The following is a 23,461-nucleotide window of genomic DNA, read 5'->3' as shown; positions in this document are numbered from 1 at the left end:
TAAATCTAATATTTATGTTTATCTGGTGATTATCATATATTATAGGTATATTATTATGCATTTCCTAATTTGAATATATATATATATATATATATATATATATATATATATATATATATATATATATATATATATATATATATACTTACCGTATATATATATATATATATATATATATACTTACCGTATATATATATATATATATATATATATACTTACCGTATATATATATATATATATATATATATATATATATATATATATATATATATATATATATATATATATATATATTAGGGTGCGGTTGTGCACCCTAATATATATATATATATATATATATATTAGGTTGAGGCACAAGCGTTTTTTTCACTAAGTCTATTTTTTGGGTTATAACATTTTCAAAAACCGTTTTATTTTTTTCTTAATTGCAGCAATTGAAAGCTTAATGATGTGTTTATCGAAATACACTGTTGAAAAAAACGCATGCCGTTTTTATTTTCATACTCCATTAATCTAAACGTTACGGGGGCTGTAATGCCCCCACTTCCCCTATATTGTTTTCATAAATTAGTCAAATTAAAATACATTATATACTTAAAACATAAATAAAACTTGAAAATGTTGTGTGAAAAAAATTGAACAAACAAATCATCTTAAAAATGAGTAGACACTGAGTAGCTAGGGATAAAACCTGAAAATGTGCCTTAAAAAAAACTGCATTAGAAAAGGTGAAATGAAAAACTCAATTAACTTAGTTTAAGCTTCAATATTGCATTTCATATAAAAAAATACGTTTGATCGTCATCGTCATTGATACCGATATCGTTGCTGTCGTCGTTGTCGTGTCATCATCATCATCATCATCATCATCATCATCATCATCATCATCATCATCATCATCATCATCATCATCATCATCATCATCATCATCATCATCATCATCATCATCATCATCATCATCATCATCATCATCATCATCATCATCATCATCATCATCATCATCATCAAATTATCAAATCAAACATTATTTTATGTAACATAAGCTTTATGTTACAATTGGAGTTTGATCAATTACAAGCTGTTATTGTAAATATAATACGGTAACAGGAATAATTGTTTCTTCTTGTATCTTTTGGTCAACTTCATCGTTTATTTCCTCGTTATATTCTGGAGTGAAATGTTTAGGTGTAACGTAATCTTCTGTCTTAACTTTAGAATTGTCATCAAGTATTTTGGAGTAGGTGACTATTTCTTGTGACTATTTCTTTAATGATTTTTTTTTTTTTTTTTTTTTATCAATTTCTACATTACTTTCAATTTCATGGGGCTGCTTAATGAACTTTTTTCATTTTTGATAATTTCTTATTCTTCACATTCGATTATTCTCATATTTTGGGGTTCACATGTCGCGTTAGGTTGATCAAAATCTTTCTTTTTCATTTCGTTGTTCTCTTGTGGAGGCGAATTTTGCTCAGTAATATTTTGCAAAAAATATCAAAACTGATCTTGTAGACAGTTAATCTCATGTATTATTCTCACGTAAGTTCTTGATCTCCTGTTGCATATGGTTTTTCTCATTTTTACTTGGAGTGTTGAAGTATGGGTAATCCATCCTATGATAAGACCTATAATCTCTCGCTGGTGTATTATTGTGATAATCGGTGTCGGTTTCATTTGGATAACTTTCATCGAAGGCTATATCCGTAATCATAGAAGTCATTCCAATTGTAATCATTCTGCATCGTCTTATTCCAAGGTTGTGTTATCATTATATTTAAAATCGTTCTTCTGATTTTGGGCTATACCATCTACAGTCAGTATAAGAACTGTCATATCATTCCTTTGATTTTCATAGGTGCCTGTTTCTGTATTTTGCGCGTTATTCCAGTTATTATTTTGTTATCTTGAACTGAAGTAATTGTCTTTGAGTGTATTTATTTTCATTTTTTCTGTTCCGGTTATCAAAATTTCGTAGTGTCCAGTTTCTATTGTTTCTCTATTCCAGTTGTTGAGTAAAGTTTTCCCTGCACTGATACAACAAGTTGTTATTTTGTGGAATCCTAGGATCTTGATATTTCTATCTGATTTGCCTCACTAAATGTCCCACTTTATTGCAAATATAGCAGATTGGTTGGTTTATTGGAATTGGATTATGATCCTGTTTATTCGTTTGTCTCTGTAGACGCATTTTTAACTTTTTGTTCTCGTCTTTGAGCCTTGCTACTTCTCTAGTCGCATTTGTGTGTTAGCTAAATTCGCAGGTATTGCACTATACACAGCCACTGGTGGTGTATCATTCTTAGCGAAAGATACAGTGCTAGGTTTAGCTGACTACCCAGATAGCACATAGACGTTGGCCCAACGTTGGATCAACGTCGAAAAATTCGTTGGCCGATGGTCGGCAACCGACATCGAGCCAACGTGGATTTGATAGTCGGCGCGACGTCGCAACCGTTGGGTTAACGTTGGCCCAACGTCGGATATCGACGTTGGGCGAGCGTCGCATTCTGACGTTGGTCCAACGTATAATTCAAATAATATTAGTTTTACTTGTTTGCAAAAACTTTGATTTTGATTCAAAAGGTGTGCTTATCTTTTCAATCAAAAACAAAGTTTTTGCAATCAAATTAAAACTATTTATTTGACTAAAGTGTAACTTTTTTCAACTAAAGGGTAACTGTTTCTTTAAGTAAAGCGTAACTACTTCTTTGTAATGTTGAATAAAATGTAATGTCCAAATAAGTTTGAATAAAATTTGACGCTGATGAACGAAAATAAAACATTGATTAATGAACCAACTTAAATTAAACAATTACTAAGAGAAAATCAATATTTGTTGTAATAAACATAATTATGTTAAAATATTTGTACAAATGTTCAAACAAAATAACGTTCTTCTCGACTGCTAAGCATCCTTACGAATCTTGCATCTTTACTTCACTTGAGACTACAACAACGTTCGAATGTTCCTCGTTATACAATTTGATAGAAATCTTTGAACTTGCATCATTCGTTTTATGAGCTTTAGGCATTGCCATAGCTACTGCTAAAATTATAGGTGTTCATATATTTTTGTATTTATATATATTATTAGCAAACACTTATCAGTTTCAATTTTTTTACACAAAGTTTCGTCAATAAAGACTTTTCAGAAATCTGGAGGGAGAGGGGAGGACTAATCGCTAATTGGATTTTTGAAAAGTCTTTAAAAGTGATTTCTAATAATTTATTATTGCTTTGTTTTTGTAATAATAGAGGGGGTGTAACCTCTTCAAATTATTAAAATATCCTTTTTTTTTTTTCGTTTAAATTTTGATTTTCCCCCCTTAACTTTTGTTTTAGTCCCCCACCCCACAACATTTATGATCTTCCTATGCCACTGCATATATGTATGTATGTATGTATGTATGTATGTATGTATGTATGTATGTATGTATGTATGTATGTATGTATGTATGTATGTATGTATGTATGTATGTATGTATGTATGTATGTATGTATGTATGTACACACACATACGCACACACACACACATCAAATACAAAATCTATATTTAAATAATAAAATAGCTAATAACAAACATATGTAAGATATAAGCACTATATACAAATAAAATTTCTATAAATAAAAACATAAAATTTTTTTGATGTGTTACCTGCATAAACATGGCGACAAAATATTTTTTTAAAAATAATTAGTACATTTGTTGATATTTCACTTTCATTTTTTAATGCCACATCTAAATAAAAATTATTGAAAAATAGTATCAGTATTTTACTGCAAAAACTAGAAGTAAAATGCTTCAAAATTCTCTTATACAAATAATATATGAATTCCAATCACCATTAAAATGCTGCAAGTGCATATAAAATACATTACCGTATCCCTCTTTAACAGCTGTTAAAGAGGGATATGGTAACAAATGACAAATTACAAAACAAATGCTTCACTAGACATAACTGAAAAAAAAAATTTTAACAAAAGTTTCATTCAGTAAATAATGAAACAAAGAAATTTTAAATTAACACACCACTCAGCTAAAGATGCGATAATACCTTTTTCATCAGGATTGCTATCCAGATCACTTTACTTTTTTGAGTCTGATGTGAAATAGCGTTCATCCTGATCATCGTCATAGTAATTATTAAGAATTTGAAAAGGAAAATTATCTTCATCATTGTCAATATCAATCTCATATGAATTGTCATCATAACAAACATTTTCACAATCATTAGAAATACTGCAGGTAGACACATTACTTTTCTGATAACTTTCACCATAAATTTCTTATATATCTTATCAACTTGCTTATATATCTTATATATCTTATCAACTTGCATATGAAGCAGCCATCTAAACTATTAGTATCAGTTAAATTATATTGTATAATATTAGTAGCCTAATATTATAAACCATTATTAATACAAAAAAACAAAATTTAAAAAAAAATTTAACTTGACTACTTTAAAAATAAGAAGAGCAAGAGGTGATTTAATTCAATTTTATTTAATAAAATAAGTAAAAATATGGATAAAGTTAAATGGAATCATCCTCCTAAAATAATTAAATATGCAATAAAAAGAGGTCATACTCAGAAAATGCAAAAGCAGTTCACACATTCTACCACAAGATTTAATGTCTTCACAAACCTAACAGTTAACAATTGGAATAATTAAACAGGAGAGATAATCAACTCTGATAATGTGAATGTCTTCAAAAACAAGTTTGGTTGTTTCAAAAACAAACAAAAGAAAATAAAAATAATGAAAAAATGAAAAATAAAATGAACACTTTTCCAAAGCTGTAAAAGTTTAACATCTACAGATGTTAGACTCACCACATTGTATGTGTAGAGCAAAAAATTTATTATTATTACTATTATTACATTCTAGCATTTTATATCTTTTACAAATTTTACATCCTATCATAAATATATAAACAGTAAATTACTTAAAGTTTTTTTAGAACATTAAGAAATTTACTATCAATATTGATTAGTCCAAATATTGATTCGTCAATTCAATTTTCATTAAGAAACATATATCTTTTGAATAAAATACAAGTATAAGAGCATAAAATGTAGTCTTAATGCATGATATGGTAGCCTAATAGAAGCTTTATAGCACAATTTTGTAGATTCTCCTGCAATCAGTGCTGCTCTGAGGAGAATTTGGTGAAGCAGCACAAACTTGCTTCAGGGCATGATAATAAACAGGGTACTCAAGTTCTTGATACAAAATTAAAAAATTCTACTATCTCTAATGTAATATAGAAAAAGTTTATTTACAAATTATGTAGCTACATAATTAGTAAACTACTAGTTTAAAGTTAAATAAACACAAAAATGGAAATAAAGTACCTGTATCTCTCTAACAAACTGGATTCTAACAAAGGGGATTTCTTTTCACAACCACTTCTTCGCGTGATTCAATCTTTTTTGATTCTTTTAATACCACTTCTTCTCGTGGTTCAACCTTTCTGAGTTCTTTAACGACTACATTTTCTCATGATTCAACCTTTCCGAGTTCTATAACGACCACTTCTTCTCGTGATTCAATCTCTTTGTTTTAGAATAATTTCTTTACAACTTCTTTGCATAACCAACAGCTAACTAAAAACGGGATTTTTTTAAGAATGGCGGAAAACTTATTTAACACTAAAACCTGTAACACACTGAACGAATTCAAAAAAGCAAAAATTCAGTCGTATTCTGACGTTGGCCCGACTTTGGTTCGACGTTATTATTTAAGTGATAAAATAAAGCAACGCTTCCGACGTTGTGCCAACGTTGGCCCAATGTATGTGTGCTAGCTGGGCTGTTATCCATCGGATTTAAATCCGGCGCTGCGTTTTTTATTTACTATCGTTAAATTTTACTGTGGTTAAAACTTTACTGAGTAAAGGAAAATATACAAAATTATATTAAAAAATTAATCTAAATTTAGCTTGGAAAGTAAACAATCATTTAATGTACATTACGTAAAAAAAGTTTGTATTGGAATCCTACAATAAGTACCTCTAAACACTACATTCTACTGCGTCCAACCCACAAACTTTGACATTTCTGCTTTTCTTGATGACAATTTAAAAAAAAACGAGCGCAGTAAAATTTTAACGGAGTAGAATATTATCATGACACTGGCGACTGAGGCGACCACTCTACAGGTGGTATAAAATCAGGAAGATGGTTCTTGTACCTTTCTTGCGTAATTTTTGATTTGTGAACTGAAGCGAAATCCTGTTGAAAGGTCCAATTGGAATATCACGACGATACAGTTCTGGATGAGCTCGCAATTCCTGAGAATTCTCGCGCTTTGCTTTCTACAACTTCCTTTTACGTTGTTCCGGTTAAAAAGTTTGTGCAATTTATGGTCTTTAGGAAAGCATTTATCGATTAAACCCAAAAATATCTTTGCTACGTTTGTTCAACGTTTGTTCAGTGAAAACGGAGGGTTAAACCAAATAACGTTTCGTTTTCGAGGTCCTGCATCACGTTTTGGCGTGTTTTTATTGACAAAATATTTTCCTTTAAATCCGCAAGAATTGAGAGCGTTGTTATGAAACGGTGCAGCTCTATCAAAAACCTCTATATTTGAAGATATATTACTGATGCGGTTAGAAATCATTTTCGGTATCGATTTGACGATATTAGGTGGGTGATTGGAGTTGACGTTGATATACACAGGGTAATCTCCTTGTTTTCTGTAAGGTTAAAAAGTACTGTCAAGGAGATTAAGTGTGGTGTCGAGGAAGTTTACAATTTTTAAATTTTATAACATTATAACACCTGATGATCGCTATTGCGTGAAACTTTTAGTAATGTAATATAAACCAAGCTAAATATTTAGTTTATATAATGATAATAATAACAATAATAATAATAATAATAATAATAATAATAATAATAATAGTAATAATAATAATAATAATAATAATAATAATAATAATAATAATAATAATAATAATAATAATAATAATAATAATAATAATAATAATAATAATAATATATAATAATAATAATAATAATAATAATAATAATAATAATAATAATAATAATAATAATAATAATAATAATAATAAAAATAATAAATGTAATAATATATATATATGTATACATATATATATATATATATATATATAATTTTTTTTATATAAAATAATGTCTAACTTCAAACAATGCTAAACACTATTTTAACAAAAAAAAGCAATATTTATCAAAATTTTACATAGATTTTTATACTTAGATATCTAACGTATTTTATTGTATGCTGATCTAAACCCAATTCGTATCAGCTCGTTTGTTTTTAGTTTGCTCTTGCATTTTTGTTTATTTATTGCTGTGAAGGCTTCATATTAGATGATAGTACAGTTTACAAAGATATTGCATAGATACTGTGTGTTTAATATTATTTTTTGTTTTTCTAAGAGCGAAACTTCTAATTCACGTTGTTGTTGTTTTTTTTTTTCTTTTGTATTATTATTTTTATTGTTATTTAAGTAATAAAATGGGTAAAATTCCATTAATGGAACGTAAAAAAATTATCGTGCTTCATGAAGAAGGTTATTCTCAACGACAAATTGTCCAAAAAACAAAATATTCAAGGACAGCCATTAGAGAAATTATAAAAAAATTTAAAAACACGGGATCTCTTGAGAATAAAATTCGAAGTGGAAGACCTCCAAAGCTTACAAAACATGACAAAAAGTATTTAAAAAATGTGCATCTGCGAAATCGGAAAAAAACCTCCAGTGAACTAGCCCAAGACATTCAGGCTGCGACTGGGACAAATGTTTCCTCATCTTGCATTCGACGATATTTGCTAAAAGCTGGGTTATCGCCCTGATTGTTTACATCCAACAAGCAAGCATGGGGGAGGTTCTGTTTTAGTTTGGGGTTGTATTTCATCGTCTAGAGTAGGTGATTTAATCAGACTTGATGGCAAACTGACAGGAGAACAGTATGAAGAAACTTTAAGACATCATTCAATGCCATCTGGAATGAGGCTAATAAATAATAATTTCATTCTACAGCAAGACAATGATCCCAAACATTGTTCCCGAGTGGCCAAAAAATATATATAGGACATGTGTGAGAAGGGAGTTCTCGAAGTAACGAACTGGCCTCCTCAAAGTCCAGATTTGAACATCATTGAACATGTTTGGGATTATTTGGATAAAAAAAAGGCTGAATATAACCCCAAAAATGTCGAAGAATGTTTTCAAATACTAAAAAGAGAGTGGGAAAATATTCCGCAAAATTTCATTACAAATTTATGAGTCGATTCCCAGGAGATTCGCTTCTGTGATCAACACAAAAGGCGGACATACGAAGTATTGATTGTTCTTTCTTTTTGTATGATGTTTTATCAAATTATGTGTCTATAAACCTGATTTTTTTTACTACATTAGTCCTTCATATTTTAACGATAAAATCAAAAATAATTATAAATTTATGGTGGGCTAAAACATATTCACTGTAAACATATTCATACATTGGGCCAACGTTGGCACAACGTCGGAAGCGTTGCTTTATTTTATCACTTAAATAATAACGTCGAACCAAAGTCGGGCCAACGTCAGAATACGACTGAATTTTTGCTTTTTTGAATTCGTTCAGTGTGTTACAGGTTTTAGTGTTAAATAAGTTTTCCGCCATTCTTAAAAAAATCCCGTTTTTAGTTAGCTGTTGGTTATGCAAAGAAGTTGTAAAGAAATTATTCTAAAACAAAGAGATTGAATCACGAGAAGAAGTGGTCGTTATAGAACTCGGAAAGGTTGAATCATGAGAAAATGTAGTCGTTAAAGAACTCAGAAAGGTTGAACCACGAGAAGAAGTGGTATTAAAAGAATCAAAAAAGATTGAATCACGCGAAGAAGTGGTTGTGAAAAGAAATCCCCTTTGTTAGAATCCAGTTTGTTAGAGAGATACAGGTACTTTATTTCCATTTTTGTGTTTATTTAACTTTAAACTAGTAGTTTACTAATTATGTAGCTACATAATTTGTAAATAAACTTTTTCTATATTACATTAGAGATAGTAGAATTTTTTAATTTTGTATCAAGAACTTGAGTACCCTGTTTATTATCATGCCCTGAAGCAAGTTTGTGCTGCTTCACCAAATTCTCCTCAGAGCAGCACTGATTGCAGGAGAATCTACAAAATTGTGCTATAAAGCTTCTATTAGGCTACCATATCATGCATTAAGACTACATTTTATGCTCTTATACTTGTATTTTATTCAAAAGATATATGTTTCTTAATGAAAATTGAATTGACGAATCAATATTTGGACTAATCAATATTGATAGTAAATTTCTTAATGTTCTAAAAAAACTTTAAGTAATTTACTGTTTATATATTTATGATAGGATGTAAAATTTGTAAAAGATATAAAATGCTAGAATGTAATAATAGTAATAATAATAAATTTTTTGCTCTACACATACAATGTGGTGAGTCTAACATCTGTAGATGTTAAACTTTTACAGCTTTGGAAAAGTGTTCATTTTATTTTTCATTTTTTCATTATTTTTATTTTCTTTTGTTTGTTTTTGAAACAACCAAACTTGTTTTTGAAGACATTCACATTATCAGAGTTGATTATCTCTCCTGTTTAATTATTCCAATTGTTAACTGTTAGGTTTGTGAAGACATTAAATCTTGTGGTAGAATGTGTGAACTGCTTTTGCATTTTCTGAGTATGACCTCTTTTTATTGCATATTTAATTATTTTAGGAGGATGATTCCATTTAACTTTATCCATATTTTTACTTATTTTATTAAATAAAATTGAATTAAATCACCTCTTGCTCTTCTTATTTTTAAAGTAGTCAAGTTAAATTTTTTTTTAAATTTTGTTTTTTTGTATTAATAATGGTTTATAATATTAGGCTACTAATATTATACAATATAATTTAACTGATACTAATAGTTTAGATGGCTGCTTCATATGCAAGTTGATAAGATATATAAGATATATAAGCAAGTTGATAAGATATATAAGAAATTTATGGTGAAAGTTATCAGAAAAGTAATGTGTCTACCTGCAGTATTTCTAATGATTGTGAAAATGTTTGTTATGATGACAATTCATATGAGATTGATATTGACAATGATGAAGATAATTTTCCTTTTCAAATTCTTAATAATTACTATGACGATGATCAGGATGAACGCTATTTCACATCAGACTCAAAAAAGTAAAGTGATCTGGATAGCAATCCTGATGAAAAAGGTATTATCGCATCTTTAGCTGAGTGGTGTGTTAATTTAAAATTTCTTTGTTTCATTATTTACTGAATGAAACTTTTGTTAAAATTTTTTTTTTCAGTTATGTCTAGTGAAGCATTTGTTTTGTAATTTGTCATTTGTTACCATATCCCTCTTTAACAGCTGTTAAAGAGGGATACGGTAATGTATTTTATATGCACTTGCAGCATTTTAATGGTGATTGGAATTCATATATTATTTGTATAAGAGAATTTTGAAGCATTTTACTTCTAGTTTTTGCAGTAAAATACTGATACTATTTTTCAATAATTTTTATTTAGATGTGGCATTAAAAAATGAAAGTGAAATATCAACAAATGTACTAATTATTTTTAAAAAAATATTTTGTCGCCATGTTTATGCAGGTAACACATCAAAAAAATTTTATGTTTTTATTTATAGAAATTTTATTTGTATATAGTGCTTATATCTTACATATGTTTGTTATTAGCTATTTTATTATTTAAATATAGATTTTGTATTTGATGTGTGTGTGTGTGCGTATGTGTGTGTACATACATACATACATACATACATACATACATACATACATACATACATACATACATACATACATACATACATACATACATACATACATACATACATACATACATATATGCAGTGGCATAGGAAGATCATAAATGTTGTGGGGTGGGGGACTAAAACAAAAGTTAAGGGGGGAAAATCAAAATTTAAACGAAAAAAAAAAAAGGATATTTTAATAATTTGAAGAGGTTACACCCCCTCTATTATTACAAAAACAAAGCAATAATAAATTATTAGAAATCACTTTTAAAGACTTTTCAAAAATCCAATTAGCGATTAGTCCTCCCCTCTCCCTCCAGATTTCTGAAAAGTCTTTATTGACGAAACTTTGTGTAAAAAAATTGAAACTGATAAGTGTTTGCTAATAATATATATAAATACAAAAATATATGAACACCTATAATTTTAGCAGTAGCTATGGCAATGCCTAAAGCTCATAAAACGAATGATGCAAGTTCAAAGATTTCTATCAAATTGTATAACGAGGAACATTCGAACGTTGTTGTAGTCTCAAGTGAAGTAAAGATGCAAGATTCGTAAGGATGCTTAGCAGTCGAGAAGAACGTTATTTTGTTTGAACATTTGTACAAATATTTTAACATAATTATGTTTATTACAACAAATATTGATTTTCTCTTAGTAATTGTTTAATTTAAGTTGGTTCATTAATCAATGTTTTATTTTCGTTCATCAGCGTCAAATTTTATTCAAACTTATTTGGACATTACATTTTATTCAACATTACAAAGAAGTAGTTACGCTTTACTTAAAGAAACAGTTACCCTTTAGTTGAAAAAAGTTACACTTTAGTCAAATAAATAGTTTTAATTTGATTGCAAAAACTTTGTTTTTGATTGAAAAGATAAGCACACCTTTTGAATCAAAATCAAAGTTTTTGCAAACAAGTAAAACTAATATTATTTGAATTATACGTTGGACCAACGTCAGAATGCGACGCTCGCCCAACGTCGATATCCGACGTTGGGCCAACGTTAACCCAACGGTTGCGACGTCGCGCCGACTATCAAATCCACGTTGGCTCGATGTCGGTTGCCGACCATCGGCCAACGAATTTTTCGACGTTGATCCAACGTTGGGCCAACGTCTATGTGCTATCTGGGAGTGTATGGTCAATTTTGGAAATAAGTGCTTGTACTAAACGCCAAAAAAGTTTAATAATATTAAAGCGTTCTTTAAAGCTAGAATGGGACAAAATTTCGATTAAGGAGCTTCGTGAAACTGTTCAAAATTTTTCCGAACGGCTAGCTCTCTGTGTCAAAGCTGAAAAGGGCCACTTTAAAGCCAACCGTGTATGATATTGTACGTAATATTAAAAGCGTAAGACTTATGAAACTCTCTTATTACACAGGCATGGAAAATATTGATTCTTTTTTCTTTTCTTGTAAAAAGACTTTTTAAATGTCAAAAGCAATCTTACTTTGTATCAAAAAGATAGCCATTCACAATAGAAAGGTTTGCAAGGAAGCCGGAATCGCTTTTCGAAATATTCCACCGCAAAACTGTGGAATTTTATTTTCAATTTTTAAACCTTGAAAACTTTACAAATCGCACCACAGAATTCCCTTCAAAATATGATATCGATATAAGTTCTTCCATTGCGAATGCCATTCGGAATGGTTTTCAGCAAATTTTCTTTTTCTAATTTTTAAAACTGCCGTAAATAAAAAAACATCACAGCAAAAAAAAAAAAAAAAAAAAAAGAATATCACAACAAACATGGCCCTGAAATCAGCGGCGACAGCAACTGTACGAGCAGTAAAACCTGGAAGTTTTAAAGCTAGAAAAGCAGCCATAACATTGGTAATTATAAGACAATCTTTCCATCTATAAATATTAATTACGTTTACTATTTTTATTGATTTTACTTTATCTAGTAGTAGCTGATCGTGGGGAAAAAGCTGTATAAAATTTTTATACATTTTTCTTAAATATTTTAGTTATTGAGAAAATACAACGCATAGAAAAATTAGAGTTAGCAATAGCAGTCTTTATTAAAACTAGAGCAATATTTGTAATAATACAGAAGTTCCAAGTCTTTAACATTAATTATTTTGAATGGTAAGATGGATAAACCATATGTATTTATAACATAGTCAGTTGATGGATGAGTCAGTAATACTTAGACATTTAGTAATGTGTATAAATTTTGATTGTATTAAACAAAAAAATTATAAAATTATCTACATTCAATATGCGATTTCCAAATTTAAAAAAGCTTATTAATCATCCTTTGATTCTTGAAAAGATATTGTGCTAAATTTAAAAAAATTGAACTTAGCACAATGTGTCTTCTTTTTGTTTTTGAAAACAAAGCTATTATTACTTATTTTAGTTACTTCATGAACTCCTTTTTTGCTAAGAGATGTTATTTTGAAGTTGACTAAATATAAACACTAAATATTCCTGTTTTTCATGCTGGTAAAAGAAAAACCATAGTTGTTTAAAAATGTTTGCTGTATTTAGATTCTTCAAAATGATCAGTATTTCAATTTTTTTAATTTTTGATCTTTCATAGAAGTGAAAATGAAGTCTTTGTCTAAAAAATTTTAGGAACATGATGGTGACATGTTTCTTAAATTAAATTAAATTCAATAAATTTCACACATATTTAAAGCTGTTATGTTACACCTTGATGTGATTCAATCCCTACTTATTTTTGCTTAAGGAATTTTTATTAAAAACTTGTTACCAGTTTTTAGTATTTGCACTTTGAACATTTGTTTTAGTACCAAAAAGACACAAAGAAATATTTGTATTCCATAAATTTATATCACATACATTTGTTATTATTGGTACAAGAATCAGTAGTATGACTCGCTTAATAGTTTCCATGCAAATATATTGCTATTAAAAATGGCTTTAAAAATGTATTTATGTATGTATGTATGTATGTATGTATGTATGTATGTATGTATGTATGTATGTATGTATGTATGTATGTATGTATGTATGTATGTATGTATGTATGTATGTATGTATGTATGTATGTATGTATAGGGTGGTCCAAAAAGAAAAAGTATCAGATTTCAGTTGTCTGAAAGGTTATTTTTGTTCTTTTTAATAATTATAACAAATTTGTAAAATTTTAATGAAAATAAAAAATATTTAGAGGTCAACCCATTTGACAATTTTTAGGTTATTTTAAATAATTGAATGTTAATTATCAATTATTGGTTTAAAAATTTAAGATTAAAAGTTATAAATTAAGTTAAAATTAAAGAAATTAAATTTGTGTTTTAACTAAAAGTATCAATAACAGCATGCGATCCACTTTTTTTTTTTATCCATCAATCTTAGGCAATTTTTGCCATCTCAGTGTATCAATAGAGATCCTGCCAAAGAAAATTCTTTTTTATCCAATGCAGCAGCCTGTTGTCTTTCTGTTATTCTAGATTATCTGACTGAACTTTAAGAAAATGTTATCTTTGAAATGCCAAGCATCTGTCCAATAGCTCGAGCAACAAACACAGTTCCATTGTCTGAAAGGCAAACACAATCCAAAACAACTATAACTTTAGTGCATTAAAAAGATGTTCTTAAGTTCCTTTTTTGATTATCAAGCACAAACTGTTGAATATATTGATGTTGATGTTGTGAGCATACATGGTTTGAGTTGGCTCGTATTTCTCATCTTTTACTGACTCCAAACTAGATGTCCACAAATAACTTTCACCTTCTGTTTCATTAATGTGCTTTGTCATGTGTTCTTCAGATCTCTTTTTCACTTTCCTTTCTTTTTCCTCTTGTTGCCTCTTCCTGCTTTCTTTTGCTGCTGTCTTTATACCTACTCCACTCATGCTGTAGGAAAAAATATCTCTTTACATGTAAAGGAATTCCCCATCTTCATTCTGTATTTCTGTCATCTTGTCCTTTGTTGCAATATCAAACAATGAAGGTTACCTTTAAATAAGTTTTTTTTTGTTTTGCGTACATTCAAAACCAGATAGTTTTAATACAGCTTTGACAGTTTTCTGATTGAGTTAACCTATCTGATGGTACACTGGCTTACATCAAAATACAAATAACTGCACCTTTTAACTTTTTAGTATTTTTCATCCTTCAATTAAATGATGAAATTGGAGCAGTTGAAGTATATCTAGCATAGGTTGTAATTTTGCTGTAGAATATGCACATATACATATATACACTTAAACACATATATATACATATATACACACATATACATAAATTTACACACACACACGTATTCACATGCATATACAGTACTGTGCAAAAAAAATACACAGTACTGTGCAAAATAGTATATTCTTATAGATAAAATCTGGACTCAAATCTGTGTTGCTGTAAGAAAATAAGTTTGCATAAAGGAAATAATAATAAAAGGCTAAATTTTTCAAAAGAACACCAACATTGGCAAAAAAAATTATTGGAAAAAGGTGCTGTGGTCCTAAAAATTCAAAAACCTACAAGCTATACTAAAATTATCTACAGCACTTTATCATCTGTCACCTCATTGAAGCTAGACATCTGAGGTCTGTCTAACCCTAACCTCCATAGCATGTAGGTTAACTCCCACTGGAGGGCTACAGAACCAGATTAAAGGGAAAGTTGACAAATGAAAAGTATAGACAAATTTTAAAGGACCATGCTATGCCTTCAGAATAAGTTTATTTTACAGCAAGATAATGACCTAAAACACATTTTCAAAGTTGTTAAAAATTATTTGGAAACTTTAAATGAGGAAGGTTTGCATATAATACATACATACATAGATACATACATATATACATATATACACACATACATACATACATAGATACATACATAGATACATAGATACATACATAGATACATAGATACATAGATACATAGATACATACATAGATACATACATACTTACAGAGTATATGAAATAGAGTATATATACATCTGTTATATATATATATATATATATATATATATATATATATATATATATATATATATATATATATATATATATATATGAATATATACTACTTTAATACATTTATATGATTTTAGACTACTTCAGCTGTACAGAGAGTTAAAGAATTGTTAAAAGAAAAGCCATCATCTGTAAGTTATATGTTTTTTTTTCCTTTTACTTTGTACATATTTACTGCTTTTTGTTTGTTATTTAACATGTGTATTTATTGATTTATTAAATACACATGTTCTTCTAAAGATTACCCCTCTCAATTTATGGGCACTTTAGAAAATAACATGGCAAAAAATATCCAATTTTTAGAATTCTGTACCAAAAAAGCATTTTAGTTTGTTTATTCTTGTAAATATGTGGTAATACTTGTTAAAGTATTATTTTAAAAATTAAAGTTGAACACTTTTTTCTTCCTCATTTTTAGATAGGACTTCGTATAGGTGTTCGAGAAAGAGGCTGCAATGGTTTGTCCTACACGTTAGAATACGCTAAAGAAAAAAACCAATTTGATGAAGTTGTGAAGCAGGATGGTAAGTGATATTTTTTGTCCTGATATATTTTGATTTTAAATTACAATTATTTCATTTTTATATTCTTTACTTAGTATCTTACTATTATTAGTTTTTTTTCATTATATTTTCTTTTAGATGTACAGATTTTGATAGATTCGAAAGCACTTATGTCTCTAATTGGAACAGAAATGGACTATTCTCAAACTTTATTAGCTAGTGAATTTGTTTTTAATAATCCGAACATAAAAGGGACGTGTGGATGTGGAGAAAGTTTTCACATATAGCGAGTTACCTGTAACTGTTCTCTTGCGTCCAATTTTTACTTAAGTTTAAAAATTTATTAAGAATTCATTTCTAGTATTTTCTTAAGTTAAACTCACTATGATATTGTTCAGCTATCGAAACAAATCTTTTATAAACAAGCGGGCAAACAGTTATGGCCTACTTTTTTCTGTAAATTTTGTATTATTTAGATTTTAAAAAAAGAGCTGTAATTTAAGTACATGAAATCTTCAATTAATCCTAATTTGTATTTGAACACCTATTTGCTTCTGCTGCGCCTAAATCCTATAGAGCAAAGTCAAAATATCTATCCCTTGTAATTTCAACTATAGGCCAGGATTCTTACTGGATCTTTGCGAAAACCTGAATAACCCTGGTTAAATAGTTTAAAATAGTTACTTTTGGCAAAGGTAAATATTTTTCTAGGTTTAAAAATCTTTTGTAGGAAAAGTCTGGGAAACTTTTTAAACTCGTTACTTTTAATTTAAAATATTTTTTCCAGTCGAAGTGTCATATTTAAAGATAGTTATCTTTACCGGGCAAAATAAAATGCCAACCATCAAAGTAATTTATTTTATATTTAATGACATTCTGCCTGTTATTAATTTACTTTAAGATTAAAATTTTTGCTTTATGACATTTTCAAGTAAAGAAGCTTTAAATCTGGCAAATTGTAACTAAATTTAAATTAAGCTTATTTTTGGCTCGGCAAGTAATGCAGCCCCGAATCTCTTGCCAGAAACAATACAAGTTTTAAATCGCTTCAGTCGATTGAAAACACTATAAATGGTCTTAAAATGACAAGTTAACCAATTTAGAAATAGAAAAATCAGCTACAAGATTTTAACTCCCATATTAACCAAGTAATTAAGCAATTTAGAAGTACAGAAAGATTCGTTTTACGTGGAGAAAGGGCTTTCTTTTCTTTACCATTCTTCTTCCATTTACATCATATATTGCGCCATTTGATCTTTATTGGCCTAAAGTAGGTAATATCTAATGGCAGGGGGAGATGCGTGGAGTTTGCTGGTAATGGCCTATATGCTGTTTTACCTGACATTTATCAACGAGTGAAATATTCAAATGTGACAATAATTTTTCACTGATAACGATGTCTGCCTTAACCGTTCTTGAGCCTTGGTAAAGACAAAGAAAAGAACCAGTCTTCAAAGCAAGTTGAATCAAACCAACCACTTTTAAGCTGTAGTAATGAAGTATTCCTTAATCAAAGTTGCACTTATTTCAGCTCTTTTAAGCTTAATGTTGTTTGAAAACCTTAAAATAAGATCTTTGTGTCTTTATACAAACAATCTAACTCAATATTTTCAGGGAAAATCAATTTTGAAAACATGAAAAATCTTTAAATAACTTTCTAAGGAATGTCCGCGAGTTAACAACACATGAAACCGAAGACATCCCAGTTTACGGTACATTAAAACTTAGGGTTTTAATTTTTAATCAAGAAGACTGCTGCAAGACTCCATGAAAAAATAAAAAACTTATCTTAATTGACCAGCAATGTAGTCTTTCCTTCTTGTTGTTCCACTTTCAGATTTCCTTATTGCGTTGTAAACAGTTATTTTAGTCACCTCTAAACTCGCTATAATGTCCATGGGCATATTACCTTGAAGGTAAGGCTTAATGAAATATTTATTTTAATTAAAATATATACATATGTATTACATATATACATAACGAGAAAAAAAGCGCAAATTATTTTGCGTTTATATGCTTAACGTTAAACTACAATTCAAAATAAAAGATGTTTAAAAGTATAGACTGAAGAATAAGTGCGTTTGGTTTAAACACGTTTGAAGAAATTGATGCAGGAATGTCGATTAAAAAAGCACGTTGACAATGTGAAATGTCAGCAGGTGGGTTGTGCAAACATCGCAACACGCGTATCAATGGTAAAAAATCCATCGGTTTCCGTTAAAAACAGCTCTGGAAAATGCGCGCTTAACAGAAGTCAATTTTATTTCTCGATTTTATTTTAAGTTAGACTTACTGTGGTGTGATCTAACAAAGTCCTATTGTAACAAATGATGAATCTTGTATATTGTAAAATAAGTATTTTGGGACAATAATTTTGTTATTTTAACTAGATACTTTTGTAGAAAATTTTCCGTAAAAAATTGACCGGATAGGTGGAGAATTTGGTCAATTAGAGTCTTCGTCCTAATGAGATATATATTTATTGGTGCCATATTGAACATTTTGTCAAAATTTGTATGGTGAAAAATTTGTTATATTTTGTGAAAATCTTATTATTAAGAAACTATTTGGGCTCAAGAACGTGGTAAGTTTGGAATTTTTTTGTTAAAACGATCGATTTACACGTAAAAATGAGTATTTTACGAAAAAGCGATGTCTTTTCTTTTTTCCTCTTTTTTTTTTTTACCGTAAACAAAATAAAGTCCTGGCTTTAAAAAAAAATTTATTATTTAAGCCCAAAAAAGATCTCACAAGCTCTATTCATAACAAGATATGGATGAAGCATTAGATAAAATAATTAAGAACACCGTGATAATTAATACAGCATCAAAATTTTATAATAAAATACCACAGACAACCCTAATTCAGCGAATATAAGGTCAAGCTAAGAGTCAAATGGGGCGTCCAACAATTTTTGATCCGTAGACATTAAAATTAAAAATTGGCTACTTCATATGGCTAATGTCGATATGCCAAACACAAAGAATCTTCTTTTTAAGGGTTTATCTGTTTTAGCAAATAAAATGAATCTTGACCAAAAAGTAACTGGCACTCGTTGGGCTTACAATTTTTTTAAGAGGCATTCGACACTTTCTATTCGAAAGGCTTAAACACTTCCAAAATAAAAAACACCTGTTTACAAACAAGATATTGAAAAGTGGTTCCAAAATATAATAGAATATATGGATAAAAATGATTTATTGTCTTTGTTTGAGCATACTAATCGAACTTTGAACCTCAAGAGTAATCTTTCGACCAGTGTCACCGCAACATTTTTGAAAAAAAAAATTGAAAAAGAACCTTTTTTTTTATATCAGTGATATAAAAGGGAAACAAATAGTTTACCCCAGCACTCCATTAACAACTATCTGTATCTGTGCCACCAACGATTATTTCATCAGTAAACAGCGAGTCTAAAAAAAGCAGCGGCGACCATATTGATAAACCTTATGAGTCTATTGATACATCGCCTGCGATTCACATTTTAACGACAGGCGAGTTAAACGACCTAGTTCGAGAGCTTCGGCTTACCAAAAATAAAAGTAAAATTCTGGCGTCTCGTCTACAACGTACCATCAGATCACGAACTACTACTGCTTTATTTGCCTGTGTGATAGTCAAAACCGTGCTAAGCAACATAGCCAACTTTCCTTTAATTGATAGTTAAATTGACTGATTTGATAAACGATATCAATTTTCAGGTTCCATAATGTTATTTTTAACAATGTTTAGATTATGTCATCCTAACGTTAAAACTCTAATAACAATATCATAAAAAATGTAAAAAAAAGAATATGTTTTGACAACTGGCACTGTAAAATTTGATTTCATTTGGTTGATACTTAGGGTTCATTTAAGGTCGAACTATTTATACAAAATTAGTTTTCGTGAGTGTTCAAATCAACAACAGAAAGTTTAACCAGAAAGAGTACATCGATTATCCATATCAAAAAATAAAAGTTTAAATAGTTAAAGTTATTTAAACATTCAGTTAACTGGAACTTTCACAAAATGCAAACTTAAAAACAGTTTTGGATAACTGTTGTTAATCCTAATTTTTTTAATTAACATTATTTTTGATTAACTTGTGAAGATTTATAAGATTATCTTGTGAAAATCAATAAGATTATCTTGTGAAGATTAGTAAGATTAACTTGTAAAGATTAGTAAGATTAACTTGTGAAGATTAATAAGATTAACTTGTGAAGATTAGTAAGATTAACTTGTGAAGATTAATAAGATTAACTTGTTAATCTTAATTTTTTTAACTAAGTGACAGACACTGAGATTAACACTCTGTTAATCTCAGTGTCTGTCACACAACAGCTACTTCACTACTTCAGTCACTGTTGACAGTCTTAAAAATGGCCTTAGAACTGGATGGATAGGTTTTCTAGTAACATTTTTTTCTGTTCTTCGTTTTTTGTTATGGAGTAATTGTATTGCAACATTAGAGCAATTGACCTCATGGCAGAAATATTAACAATTTTAATGGCCGATGCCAATCATTTGACAACTTCAAACGAAGGATTATTGCTCCATTCTGCAGGATACTTTTACAAAATGTTTTGAGACTTTATTTGGACTGTAGAACATTTAAAATTTCAGCAGTCTTTATTGTTATACAAGAAACACTTTTCCATTTGGACTTACAGGGTTTCGAATATGTTTGAAGTGCTTTTTTCAGATGGCAGACCCTGAAGGTTTTATACTATCTCGTCAGGTTAGAGTTATTTTTTTTCATCTCCCATTTTAAACGCTGAAAGAAAGTTATTGATTTTTTTCTAAAAGTAAAAATTACTTGTAAATTAAGACTTGTGAAGATTCTGAGGCATGTAAAGCCAATGGTACAAGCAGGAGTAGAGACTTGCGGTTTTCATGCAAAGTTAGCGAAACATATTGATATTAATTTGAAATCCATTTGATATACAACTTAGAACTTTGAATAATTTTACTTTAAATTCTTTTTTTATTCCTGTAATTTCAGCGAATGCATCTTCCTTCGAAATGTTGTCATTCAATGTTTCTGATCCTCTGCAATTCGAATAGCTAACAACATCATTTCTTGTTGGAATGTCTTTTTTATTTTTATTACTATTATTATTATTTAATAGCAGCTATCTCTAAGTCTCCTCTTGGTTTCCATTTTTTAATTGGTAACTTGTATGAAATATGAATAATATACAAAAAAATTTTATGCATGACTTTTAGATAATCGATATTGCAGTCCATCAGCTGAACATAACTTTGCTAACCTCTTTCATGTCTTTTGGTGAACATCTACATATACCACAACGTTTACAACGTGAACATCTACATATACCACAACTTGTTACATTTGATAAGGCAGTATGGACTTCGCCATCTGTCATGGTAGCTTGTTTGGTGTCTGACTGAAATGGACTTTGCTATTAAAAAACTCAACACATGTTTTTATAATATTAAAAATCTCATCTTTCAAAAATAGCTTCTTCGAGGAGTATCAAAATAGTTAGTTCTTCAATACTGAGTTCTAGTAGAACACTCTTAAAAGTTAGTAACTTGTGGTTGACTAGTGCTTGAAGAAGATAGAGATATCGTAAGAGGTATGGTTGTTCCAGCTGTATTGAGTTTAATTATTAATTTCAATATTCAGCCATTTAGTATTGTTCTTAAAATAAACTGGTTCTGTGCGTTTAGAGATATTTCAGCATGATTTAAGACTAAGGCTGGAATGTTCATAAATGTTGACCTTCCAACTTTGAATTTATTCTATTAAAACGGCAACTTTAAGAATCTTATTAAATCGTTTGATAATTTTACAGTGCCTTAAAAAGAATTGCTGTTATCTCGTAAAGAGATGTAAACATCAAAATATTTCATCTCAAAACAAAGTTGTAATTATTGCTGTTTTTTTCAATAGACACAACCACTGATCTCTATAATAACTGGATAGAGCAACTCCGAGCAGAACTTCTTATTTTTTGACGCCAAAATCGCCATATTGGAAAGCCCCAAAAATTTTAATCCCGTAAGCTTTAAGTTCTGTTTTTCGGCTTATCGCTTTATCGCACATATCAGATTTCATTGTTCTGGGGCTTTCCAATATGGCGATTTTGGTGTGATTTTTTGATATTAGAGATGCGCTATTCAGTTATTATAGAGATCAGTGGACACAACTTAATACAAAAAAAAAAAATTAGTATGTTAAGAAAAAGTATTAAAAATATATATTCCGAAAAAGTTGTTAATGTTTAAAGTTTTGTTAAGGGGAAACCACACAATCAACGAGATATACAACGAGAAAGAAATTTTCTCATTACATGAATCTGTTAAAAAATAACTATTATATATTTATATTTACAGAATTTGGATAAAATATTAATAGTTTGGAAATATTAAATAAATAAAAGCTGAAATATTAAATGAAATATTAATTATTATTGGAGAAAAAATCATTTTATGCCTAAGCCTAAAAGGTTTTATATAAAAAATTATCAAAATTTTTCTGCTGTTCATAAATAAAATCGTAGGATTACACTTACGTTGAACTGCTTTAAAGTTTGAACTAAAGAAACAATATTAATACAAAGTAATATGATTTAGTAAAGTTAATTTGAAATAATGGCAGCGTATAATAATTAAAAAAATGAAAAATAAGCGTTATGAAACACCAGTATTTGGGTATTTTGGCACACTCTGCCTAGCTGTGTAGACGCTGAAACAAACTTGAAAAATACTTAATAACAATAAAACAGATTGTTTGATATCACAATAACTATTATTTCGGTCTTTTAACACAGCGAAATTGTCGTAGTATTTCATCAACTTTTATCATTTCATTCGCGCAAGAGTTTATTAAGTGGTCTGGAACCGCACAAAAGCTTTGGATACGTAAATTTCATCATGTTAAGTATGTTATTTCTTCTTGTAGGTGGGTTACCAGATTTTTTTAATTATATCTTTAATATGCTCCACTGTTTTGTTGTCTCTTCACGAAAACTCTAATACTTTCATTAAAATATTTGTTGAGATTTTTCGCCAAAATATATTTTTAAAAAAATTCCTTCTTTCCAATAATTGCATTAGCAGGTTTACGGTTTTTATGTAAAAGATGATCAAGAGAAATATTTTTGTTGCGTTTTGTAAAAAAAAAAAAAAATAGATATAACTAAGGGGCAAATCTAGGGACATAATCTGCAGCATTTTTTA

At 29.0% G+C, this 23,461-nt stretch overlaps 1 protein-coding gene and 2 long non-coding RNA genes across 14 annotated transcripts in view; 2 read left to right on the top strand and 1 right to left on the bottom strand.

Moving 5' to 3' along the window:
• LOC149894420 (uncharacterized) overlaps window positions 1-11,442 on the top strand; it is a 54,884-nt gene extending 43,442 nt beyond the window's left edge. For 3 of the 8 annotated variants that reach the window (XR_016447761.1, XR_016447762.1, XR_016447765.1), the window contains 4 exons: window positions 8,680-8,931; window positions 9,642-10,235; window positions 10,552-10,635; window positions 11,229-11,442. This is a non-coding gene — a long non-coding RNA (uncharacterized LOC149894420). Of the gene's footprint in view, window positions 1-8,569; window positions 8,932-9,641; window positions 10,236-10,551; window positions 10,636-11,228 lie in introns of those variants that run through there. The other 5 variants (XR_016447778.1, XR_016447774.1, XR_016447794.1 and 2 more) reach the window with 5 other exon arrangements.
• LOC149894421 (uncharacterized) lies at window positions 2,833-5,815 on the bottom strand. 5 transcript variants are annotated; one of them, XR_016448425.1, is made up of 5 exons: window positions 5,360-5,815; window positions 4,592-4,649; window positions 4,056-4,358; window positions 3,656-3,739; window positions 2,833-3,046 (listed from the first exon to the last, which is right to left on the bottom strand). It is a non-coding gene; the product is annotated as an uncharacterized LOC149894421 (long non-coding RNA). The 5 variants fall into 5 exon arrangements; XR_016448426.1 differs by having other exon boundaries at window positions 4,056-4,353; XR_016448429.1 differs by having other exon boundaries at window positions 4,056-4,122.
• A 1,069-nt stretch (window positions 11,443-12,511) lies between the features above and the next one.
• Window positions 12,512-16,772, top strand: LOC145192317 (iron-sulfur cluster assembly 1 homolog, mitochondrial-like). The gene is made up of 4 exons (XM_090077053.1): window positions 12,512-12,640; window positions 15,845-15,898; window positions 16,186-16,291; window positions 16,409-16,772. Exons 1-4 carry the CDS (start codon window positions 12,557-12,559, stop codon window positions 16,555-16,557), a joined length of 393 nt encoding a protein of 130 aa, XP_089933179.1. The 5' UTR covers window positions 12,512-12,556; the 3' UTR covers window positions 16,558-16,772.
• The last annotated feature ends 6,689 nt before the right edge of the window (window positions 16,773-23,461 follow it).

Source organism: Hydra viridissima, unplaced genomic scaffold, assembly GCF_058129835.1.
Source record: "Hydra viridissima isolate aposymbiotic clone 2 unplaced genomic scaffold, HvirCarnegie_v1 scaffold_1, whole genome shotgun sequence".
Lineage (NCBI taxonomy): Eukaryota > Metazoa > Cnidaria > Hydrozoa > Anthoathecata > Hydridae > Hydra > Hydra viridissima.
Note: the sequence above shows the minus strand (reverse complement) of the source record. Positions and strands in the feature narration are given on the sequence as shown.